At 40.2% G+C, this 11,170-nt stretch overlaps 1 protein-coding gene across 2 annotated transcripts; it reads right to left on the reverse strand.

The window, feature by feature from the left end:
- LOC115427910 (zinc finger protein 239-like) lies at window positions 1-8,688 on the reverse strand. 2 transcript variants are annotated; one of them, XM_030146654.1, is made up of 3 exons: window positions 8,613-8,688; window positions 4,238-4,319; window positions 1-1,798 (listed from the first exon to the last, which is right to left on the reverse strand). In XM_030146654.1, exons 2-3 carry the CDS (start codon window positions 4,253-4,255, stop codon window positions 710-712), a joined length of 1,107 nt encoding a protein of 368 aa, XP_030002514.1. In that variant the 5' UTR covers window positions 4,256-4,319; window positions 8,613-8,688; the 3' UTR covers window positions 1-709. The 2 variants fall into 2 exon arrangements, with proteins under 2 accessions (XP_030002514.1, XP_030002515.1); XM_030146655.1 differs by lacking the exon at window positions 8,613-8,688 and adding an exon at window positions 6,515-6,533.
- Between the last annotated feature and the right edge of the window lie 2,482 nt (window positions 8,689-11,170).

An 11,170-nucleotide genomic window follows, 5' to 3' on the forward strand; every position in this document is an offset into this window, starting at 1 on the left:
AGGTAACACTTGAGTTTTTTTCAGTTTTTAGGAAATAAGTTGAGCATTAGAAGGCACAGACGCTGCTTTAGGTGAGTGTTTTGCTACAGTTTGATGGTTTCTGTTCTGTAGATGTTGGGAACTTTGAAGTGTCTTAACCTGGGGGAAAAAAAACTGCATTTTTGGAAACAATTTTTGAAAGAAGGGGATTTTCTGCATAAAATGAACATAATAGATCTTCAATATGACATTCTGATCCTCTGTTTTTTGGAATATTATCTGTTTCCCAACATCATTTGTTCTTAATTTATATCATTCATTTACATGCAGATTATCATGTCTTTAATGTGTAATGGAAACACTTGTTTTGGCTTTAAGTCCCATTTATGACAAACTTTTCTTTCCTTGTCACGTTTTCTCATCTTTCAGTGCAATTTTATTTATTCATGTACCAACAAATGACTAAAAATCTTCCTCGTAGTTGTGACATTTGTTGAATATTCATTGTCCACTTTACTGTACGTTTCGACATGGCAGTTCTTTCATTAACTGTTCATGCTTTGCTAATGGTGTTATTCATGTTGTAGATTAAGAACCGCTGCACTACCGCCTCCTGTTTCACTAATGTGAGAACCTTCAATTGTTTAGCTTAAGTGCTGACAGTTGTTTTTGAAGATACAATCCTTTTTCCATCGAGCTGCACTGCCATTACTGCAGACAGTTCTTTCCTTTAGCCGACCACTCGTACTTCTATACATCCTGTGGACTCCTCGTCGTCTGTTTCCACACAGCGGTGTCTCTTTAACGAGTGCGGCTGAGTAAACCACCTCTTACACTTGGAGCACCAGTACGGCTTCTCTCCGGTGTGGACTCGCAGGTGTCGGTTGTAACTGTGCGGGTGATTGAAACACTGGCCGCACTGTTCACACCTGTACGGCTGCTCTCCGGTGTGGATTCGCAGGTGTCGACTGTAGTTACTCAGCCGACCGAAGCCTTTCCCGCACTCGTCGCACTTGTACGGTTTCTCTCCGGTGTGGGTCAGCACATGCTGCTTGTACGTCTTTGAAATGGAGAAACTCTGTCCGCAGTCTTCGCAGCGGTACGGTTTCTCTCCGGTGTGGATACGCATGTGTGACTTCAGGTTTCCCAGCTGAGAGAAACCCCGCCCACAGTGATTACAGCAGTACGGTTTCTCCCCCGTATGGACGCGCAGATGTATCTTGTATCCGCTCACATCACTGAAACTCTTTCCACATTTATCGCACTGGAAGGGCTTCTCACCGGTGTGATTTCGCAGATGTACGCTGAAATGTCCCGACTGACTAAAACTCTTCCCGCAGAAGTCACACTGGTAGGGTTTCTCCCCACTGTGACTCACCTGATGCCGCTTGTATGAACTCAGAAAACTAAAACTCTTTGGACACTGGTCGCAGACGTACGGTTTCTCTCCCGTGTGGACTCGCATGTGGGTCTTATAATTGCTGAAGTAGCTGAAACTCTTCCCACACTGCTCACAGCGGTACGGCCCGCTGTGTCCACTCAGGTGTTCTCTGTACGAGCTCTGGCCGGTGAAACGCTCCCCACACTGGTCACAGCGGTGCACGGTTCCTGGTGGTTCTGGGGGTTCTTCAACATGAGTCTGCAGGTGCATGGTGTATGCACCGGGCTGCTGAAAACTGCTGTCACACTGTTCACATGTAAAGAGTTTTTCTGCAGCGTGACTGAGTTCATGTTTTTTCAAGCTACGCAAGCGATGGAAAGATTTCTTACACTTTGGACACTGATGAGGTCTGATTCCCTCTGAGAGCGTCGGCTTCTCCTGAGAAAAACACAGAAAAGAAGGTGAGAACACAGGAGTTTAGGTTCATCACAGTATATGATTCTGTATATATACTTACACTTTTCTTCCTTTAAACTGTTTTGCACCACACACAAGAGAGTAATCTCTTTTAATTTCATTGTTCATATGTATTTATTTATTTATTTTAAACATGCAAAGAAACTAAATAAAACAAAACAAAGCAAATTAAGACAAAAACAAAACATTTAAATGGACAGAATCTATCTTCAGCACATACAAGTCTGAATTCTGCAACAGGAGTAGGAAGAAGAAGTCTAAACTGATTTAATCCAACCCCTCAGTGCTTTTACACCTTTATCACGAACTGAATACAACAATCAAACAATACATTTTTACTCATTTTAGCATCGAACCACAACTAATCCATCCTGCAGTAACTGAATTCTCCACACCAGTCTGTTCATGTCAGTGCAGTCACACAAACAGACTCAACAGTTCAACAGTTTTCTTCACTAATTCCAGCAGATTTATCAGTTCAACATCATCCACAAACAAACAGGCCTCAGTGTCATTATTAAATACTGGACCTCTCAACAATCAATTCTTTATATCTTTTTTTTAAACTGAATTCTGTTTGATATTTGTTTGATCTCCACACACAGTTTTCCTCCACACGTGGTCATACAGAAACTTTTTAACCTAGTGCGTACTTTATGAATCTGTACATTAAATTTTCCCTGTAAATCATAACCTCCCTCTGTTTCACAAAACATGTCTTGAATATTGCCCAGTATTCTATTCTACTATTCTATTCTATTCTATTCTATTGAATTCTATTCTATACGTAGATATATAATACTTCTGGTTTTGCTTTATGTTTACCATACCCATGTTGGTTTTTTGTAATTATCTTTTTATCTTTTTTTTCAGGCAGCATTATCTTATCAGCATTTTATACCATGTATATAAAGTCTATATATGTCAAGAAAAACAAACAAAAACATACTCATACAGGGGAGCAATGGCAGAAATAGTAAAAAAATATACACAGCAACCTAAAATAGAGTTAATGGGAAAAGTGTTTTTCTATGTGTGTCTATGGCAAAGAATTTCAGTCTGGTCAAACAACTCAAGTACTGTAGTAATCTGTGCACACATGTACTGTATGAACTGTCGTGGTTAACTCTGCTGAAGTTTTGAGCTCAATAGTTTTTATTTGTACTTTTTTCTATGTCTGGTTTGCAATTGCACAATTATCTTGTTGTTTGTTTATTTATTTATTTATTTTTGCTCTTGTTTTTGTCTTTCTCTTCGTCTCTCCTTCTTGTTCTATCTTTTATATGTTATTCTTGCTCTATGAAAGTTAGTGTATTTTTAGAATGTAATCCCCGTTTTATGCATTTGGCTGAAGCCGTTCAGTCTGAGCAGACTTTCCTGTATCTGTCATGTTTAACGGTTTTCTTCCAGTATGTTATGACTTTGTAATCTAAGTGATGTTTGTTAAGTTAGCTGTTTGTCCAGGACAACAGATGGAAGTTAGCTTCTCTGCTAAATCTGGTGCATGCATCTTGTTCTTTGTAACTAATTCTAATACACACTGTCCTGAAACTAAATAAATAAATAAATTCCATTCTTTCCTTTCAGAAACCCTTTGCCCCCGTATAAGATTAACACAGAACATTTAAAGTGTGTAGCATGAACCAAGGGTTTCCATGGGTCTACATGCACGTTACCCTTATCAAGTAAAATCAGCTCTTAATAGTTATTCCAAAAACTGGTGAATTTGTAGGAACCAAGTCTGACAGAAAAAGTCAACTTCTCCATCCTATAGACGTCACCATCCCCATGTTTTATATCTTTTTTTCAGTGCTTCACCTATATCACAGGTGTCAAACATATGGTCCACGGGCCAAAACCAGCCCACCAAAGGGTTACCTCACCTCACCCTAACCCCTGCTGTGTGTGATCTTCATTCTGGAATATCTACTTTAGTTTGTAGTCGGGTGGATTCCCCTGAGGAGCTGATTCTGAGTACAGCAGGCTTGTGGCAAAATACTGGACTACAGTTGTGGAAAAAGTTATTAGACCATCAAAAGTCCTCAGAAACAATGGTTCTGCAATCCAGTCCTAACTCCTGTGTGTGTCATGTGACTAAAACAGACAGAAAAGAAAACATGGAAAGAATCAAAGCACTGTTTTTGTCAGTACAATGACACAGATACTGATGGAAGAACTGAAGGGATTTTGGTTTTTATCCAGAAAACATGTTAAATGGATAGATCTCAGCTGTGAAATTAAACAACTATGAGACATTTTGTTGTTTGCATTATATTTGTCCAAACAAATGGACCTTTAGTTGGACCAGGCATTAAAATGAACAAGAAATTGAAGAAAACAAGGGTGGTCTAATAATTTTTTCTGCGACTGTACATTATAAAAATACATGCATGATCTCACCTCTTCTGAAGAACTCATTCTCCTCCTGACTGGGGGAAGATTCACAGGTTTGCAGTTTTCTCCTGGTTAGCACATTTGTTCTCTAAAATCATCAAGTAGAAACAAAATAGAATCATTTAATCACCTGTTGCATGATACGATCAGGAGACACTGTACACTTCAGCTAAATCTGTTCATCTAGTGGCAGGTTCATACAGATGGATGGAGATAACGACAGATTCTAAGATGAATGGAAAACATCTACATCGCCCCCTCCTGGCTGTGGTCATAAATGCTTCCTCTTCCAGTCTGGTAAAGGTTCATACTTTCTAACAAGTACAACTGTGTAGATCAGGGGTGTCAAACTCCAGTCCTCGAGGGCCAGTATCCTGCATGTTTTAGATGTTTCCCTCTTCCATCACACCTGGAAGCCATCACATCACTATCAGGCTTCTGCAGAGCTGGATGAGCTGATCATTAATTGAACCAGGTGTGGCTGGAAAAGGGAAATATCTAAAACCTGCAGAATACTGGCCCTGGAGGACTGGAGTTTGACACCCCTGGAGTAGACAATTCATTTAGCAGACAGAGGGAGCTTTTATCTGCTTGACTAGTTTCAGCTACTTACTGTGGCCTTTGGCAGAAGCAGGGGCGTAACGGTACAGACAAATTTGGTTTGGTATATTTTCAATACAGGGGTCTTCAGTTCGATACAACTGGGGGGTGCATTTTGTAACTACCTTTGGGACACAGGACATTTCAACAAAATACTGTTCAGTCATTTGTGCATTAACAGGCACCCCTCATGTTATGTATTTTTGAATGTTCAATGTTCATCTATGGCAAACACTGTAATTTACTGAGTGTTTCTGAACGCCTCACAGTATTCCCTGAGGTGCTGTGAACATGACCTCACAGAAACACCACAGCAGAGGTACAGTGAAGGAGAAGAGGAGCAGGTTCACTGGATTTTGTCAACTTGAGTTAAAAAATAAAAACCTTTTTGCTATAAAGGAACCCGTGGACTCTTTTGTGCCACAAAGCTGCAACAAACCAAAAACCGAAACTTAACATGCTTTGAATGTCTGACCCATCTTCTGTGCCTCTGTTATACTCTCTGTTGTCATGTTTTGGGGTTTTTTGCAGCGGCGCTGGGAATACGCCACTGCTGAATGTATATAGAGGAAACGCTGCACATGGGTTCTGCTTGTGTCCACCCTGCTTCCACACTGTTTGTGTTCTTCACATACAGTCACAAAAAAATTACTAGACCATCAAAAGTCCTCAAAAACAAGGTTCTGCAATCCAGTCCTAACTCCTGTGTGTGTCATGTGACTAAAACAGACAGAAAAGAAAACATGGGAGGAATAAAAGCACTGTTTTTGTCAGTACAATGACACAGATACTGATGGAAGAACTGAAGTGGTTTAGGTTTTTATCCAGTAATTCTAACACCAGCTGATCTACTTTTGACTGTTCTAGTTCAGTTATTTGTGCATTAACTGCGTCCACGTGTCTCCCCCTGCTTCACCCCCTCTCCCCCAGTCTCTCTCTATCCCTCTCTCTTTTCTCCTCCTTTACTCTCTCTCTTTAACCCTAACTGGTCCTGTCACTCGTCCGTCCTCCTCAGTCTGGCTCTGCTCCAGGTTTCTGCTGTTAAAGGTACTTTTTTCCTTCCACTGTCACCAGTCACTAGTGTTTGCTCCTGGAGGATTCTGTTGGGTTTCTGTAAATTGGTTTAGAGTCTGGTTTGGACCAACTCTGTATGTAAAGTGTCATGAGATAACTTTTGTTATGATTTGGTGCTACATAAATAAAATTTGATTGATTGATTGATCAAGAAAACATGTTAAATGGATAGATATCAGCTCTGAAATTAAACTACTATGAGCTATTTTTGTTGTTATTATTATATTTGTCCAAACAAATGGACCTTTAGTTGGACCAGCCATTAAAATGAACAAGAAACTGAAGAAAACAAGGGTGGTCTAATCAGTTTTTCCATGACTGTAGGCTACATGTATTCGTTCGGTACACCCCTGTATTGTATCGAAGGCCCTGAACTGAAACAGTTTGATATAATCGAGTGCACAGTTACAGCCCTAGTCAGAAGCATCATGTGATGTTGCTGGAATGTATCTTGTAGGCATAAAACCATATCACGGATTGGAATAACACCACGGTCATCTGTGATGAGGGTATTAAGTACCATCGCTGGATAAAAGAAGCCATAGAGATAAGGAAACACACACCACGTACAATGAACAGGGACGACGGCGCATACACCTGATCACACACCTGGGACGTGGTCCTGGAAAAGGTGTCAGACTGGCCAGTCCTCCTGAGCAGCCCACAAGACACAGCAGCGCAGGATCACATGACGCTTTGGACGAAGGCTACAGGAAGCAGCTGAAACTAGTCAAGCCTTTAAAAGCTGCTCCTGTCTGCTAAATGAATTATCTGCACAGCTTCCTCTTCCATGTTAATCTATGGGACGTTTCACACATATTTCAGTCATTTTTAGCAGATTTGATTTTAATACAGTTGAAGAACATTGCACTATTGTCATATCTGCTGCTGTTTGGTTCCATTATGCACCTTCTCACCTCATAACCATTAATGCATTTAACTACTGCTGCTACTGTAAATAGACTCTGACATGCACCCTTTGTAAAAGTAGCTTCCGGCTTTTTTGGCTCATGACCCCATTTTAACATCAGCAACAGCGACCCCAGACATTCAAAACAGAGACTTTTTTTTTTTTTTTTTGGGGGGGGGGGTTGTAAAAATGTATTTGTTTTTGATCATGTAATTACTGTGCAACACTGGAGCGCCACAAGAAACTGTTCTGTCCCCCTTCCTCTTCACACTGTTCACATCTGACTTCCAGTCCAACTCAGACCGCTGCTTTCTTCAGAAATGTTCTGATGACTCAGCGGTTGTCGGTTGTATCAGAGGACAGGAGGAGGGGAGTACAGGGGCCTGGTTAAGGATTTTGTGGACTGGTGTGACCTCAACCACCTCCAAGTGAACATTTCCAAGACCAAGGAAATGGTTTTGGATTTTAGGAGGAAGAGGTCCAAACTGGTGCCAGTCACCATCCACGACACAGAGGTAGAAGCTGTCTCCAGTTCCAGGTACCTGGAAGTCCAGCTGGACCAGTTGGACTGGTCCTGTCAAATGGAGACTCTGCACAAGAAGGCCCAAAGTAGACTTTATTTCCTACGGAGATTAAAGTCTTTCAACATCTCCAAGCCTCTTGTGCACAGCTTCTACCAGACTGTGGGGGCTGCTGTCCTGTTTTTAGGTGTGGTGTGTTGGGGGGGGGGCTGGCATTTCAGACAGAAACAAACTGAACAAACTGATTAAGAAAGTGAGCTCCATCATCAGGATGGGACTGGACTGGACACAGTTCAGCAGGTGGATGGGCTGAGAATGCTCAGGAAACTGGACTCTATTTTGAAGAACGCATCTCACCCACTGCATCATCTGGAGGTGTTCAGAGAGAGCACCTTCAGCCACAGACTGACCCCCCCTCGGTCCAGAACTGAACGCAGTAAGAGGTCCTTCCTGCTGGCTGCCGTTAGACTTTTTAATACTGCTGTGCGATAAATTATTGTATGCTGTGCATACTTAGGTGTTTGGTTTATTGTATTATTTACATTAATTGTATTGTACATATTTATATATATATATATATATATATATATATATATATATATATATATATATATATATGTAGTTGTTTTTTTTTTTTATTGTTTACTTCTTCATTCCATCGTTGGTTGTTTGTGGGATGTCTATTGTGATGGGTCAGTGTGTTTTTTTCTTGTACTGCTGCTGTAGTAACAAAACAATTTCCTACAAAGGATCCATAAAGTATCTATCTATCTATCTATCTATCTATCTATCTATCTATCTATCTATCTATCTATCTATCTATCTATCTATCGTTAATTTTAGACCACATTATTTATTATTGTGTTTTATATTTCAGTATTAATTCTCATTCTTTACTTTGTATTCGGTACATAATGACTTATTTAATGTATTTTCCCCAGAAATTCCAAGTACCCCCATTTGAGAAAGACTGCCGTAAACTGTCACCGTCACACAAATCACGTCTGAGCTGGATTCACGTCAGTGTCCATTCAATACGATACCAGCCTGTGAGTGAAATCCAGCATTTCCAGTGAAATTATTTCCCAGTGATGCACATTACAAACTTGGTAAATCCCACCTGGTTCAGGTTATCACGAACATCCAAGCTAACTCTCTGACTACACCCTTCACTCACATTAGCTTCAGTAAAGTGACTACTTTTATATAACTTCTCCACCTCCAACTTCAACCTACCGATGACATAATGGACAAAAAACAAAAAGCGGAAAAATACCTTTAAAAGCTTAAACACTTTGGGTCCTCCGCTTTTATTGGTGATGTTTTCTTTTCCCTGCAGACGCCGCCATCTTAAAACACCGGAAATGACGTCATTCCTCTTCTTCTTTGGTGGACCACACATCGCCACCTGCTGTACCGGAGCGTCATAGCAGCTTTAAACGAGTTCCAGTGGAAACTGGGTGTGAACCCTCAACCACCAAAAGCATCTTCTGATAGAAAAGGTGTCATGACCTGGCTCCAAAGGTCACAACAATAAAGGGGAGACCACAGCATGTTAAACTTAACAAGTTATCTTTATTGAACATATTGAATCAAATTGAATAATCAAATAAATCTTAAATCAGTCAGTTGGACCAAATTAAAGATTTGATTATATGAAGGATGGAAGTCAGTTCAGTCAGTGGTGTGAAATATGCATGAGTGGAAATAGAGTGTGTGAAAGTGTTGTGAGCTGCAGGTAAAAATAAATTAACCAAACCAAACAGCCATTATGGATACCTGAGGAGAGAAGGGCAGGTCAGGTCAGACAGAATGGGATGAGTGGAGCAGCTGAAGTCATCTGTGCACACCAGGCCCAGGTGTGCAGCAGGACTGACCAGCTGCACCTCACAGCCACCAGCTGGACACACACCTCCAAGCTGACCACACAACCTGATGACGGTCACCACAAAAGTTGAACCCATAAGGACCCAGTGTGACTTCTGCGGCACTTCCCAAAGGATTTTTTCTCTTTATTTAACCTTTCCTTAGTGATCTACCACCATTTATTACAATATTATCCTCTGAATTTAGCATTTTTTCCAGTGAAAATGATCTATTTTCCTATGTTTAATTCACTGATCATGCAGATGTTCATAAAAGCTCAGAGTAAAATCACAAAGTATTAATTAAAACAGAAAAAAACTGAAAAAAGTGACCTTTTCAGTCCAGTCTGTCTTTAACTGAACATAACCCCAGTGTGTCCACCCACTGTCACTGATCCAGCTCCATGGGTTTGACTGGGGAATCAATGTTTCAAGTTTTTATCCATTTTGTTGCTTATTTTCCCCATGTTATTAATTATTTTGTCTATTTTCTTATTTATTTTCATTCATTTTGTTCATTTACTTTATTTATTTTTTAATTTTGTAAAAAAAAATGTGTTCAGTTTATGGCTTATTTTGTTCATGTTATGTATTATATTGTTGATTTATTATGACAGTGTTTCCACGGCAACTACGGAGCCTCTGAAGGTCCAAATGGGTCATATCTGATGACCATGAAAAGACGACAAACTGTATTTTACACCAATTATTTACATGTATTGATAAGATTAGTGGATCAGCAGTTTAGATCAGTAGTTGCTTTTGGTCGATGGTGGATGTTCAGGTCTTCATGGTTTAAATAAATACAAAATGCTCTTCTGCAACACTGACTCACCATAAAATCCACGTAGTTTGATGAAAGAAGATGCTTGATTTTAATTATTGTTAGTGATATATTTTGTTGAAAATGTACTTTTACGAATGGAATTCTAAAAGTAATGTGATGGACCTGTATGTGGAGGACGTGGTGGGTTATGTAACTGTAGGTAAAGCTGTGTCAAAGTGAAAGTGAGCACCCCTCACCTTATCATTGACTACCTGCTGCTCCCCAAAAACAAATTTACAACAATGTCACTTGCGACCCCCACCCCCCAATCAACCATGACATCCAATCAGTATTGGGTACTGCAACATGATATCATGAACTGCGTACAGATAACACACCCCTTTTAATTGCTGTGTCATCTGTATGCATTATAAGCTTTCTGCGTGTATGTTCACACCGCGTACAATAACAAGCGATTAGCAGCTAGCATGATACGTGGTTAGAGCAATTAGTAGTTGGGGTTAGCGATTAGTGGCTTGCGCAATTAGGGTTCGGCTTAGGGTTAGCGGTTACAGATATGTAAACTGGCGATCTCAGTGTACATTAATGCGCCATCAAACAGCGTTGAATAACATGCGAAAGGATGAAAATGCATCTGTATAGCACGCCAAATGTAATAAGAACTGGCGTGACATACAACACGATTTCATGAGCTCAGTGTGGGTATTGACCGATACTCAAGGCCCCAGGATCAGTATCAGCATCAGAACGGAAAAAGTCAGTTCACTGCATCCCTGTACATCAGCAGACCCACACTGGAGAGAAACCATGAAACCATACAGGTGTTCACAGAGAAAAAGATCATTTATTTATTTGACAACATGAAAGTTACACCAGTGTTTAATAAAATGAAGGAACCCTGTCTTCAAACCAGCTCAACGCTTGTTTTTCTCGATATAAAGCTTTAGATCAGTGGTTACCAAACTTTTTCAGCTGGTAACCCTACATCAGTTTGATTTCTCATCAACAATTTTCAAATATACAAAAATTTGTCATGAATTGCCGTACGGTCTGTAGTTGAACTAACTCTTCCCACTGTCTAAATAATGCTGAACTAAATGCATTTTCCTGGAATGTTTGAAAACCAATCAAATAATAAAAGACAACATCAAAAATCCTTTCCAACAAAGTGACAGAACTTTC

Source organism: Sphaeramia orbicularis, chromosome 1 (assembly GCF_902148855.1).
Source record: "Sphaeramia orbicularis chromosome 1, fSphaOr1.1, whole genome shotgun sequence".
In the NCBI taxonomy this organism is placed as follows: Eukaryota; Metazoa; Chordata; class Actinopteri; order Kurtiformes; family Apogonidae; genus Sphaeramia; species Sphaeramia orbicularis.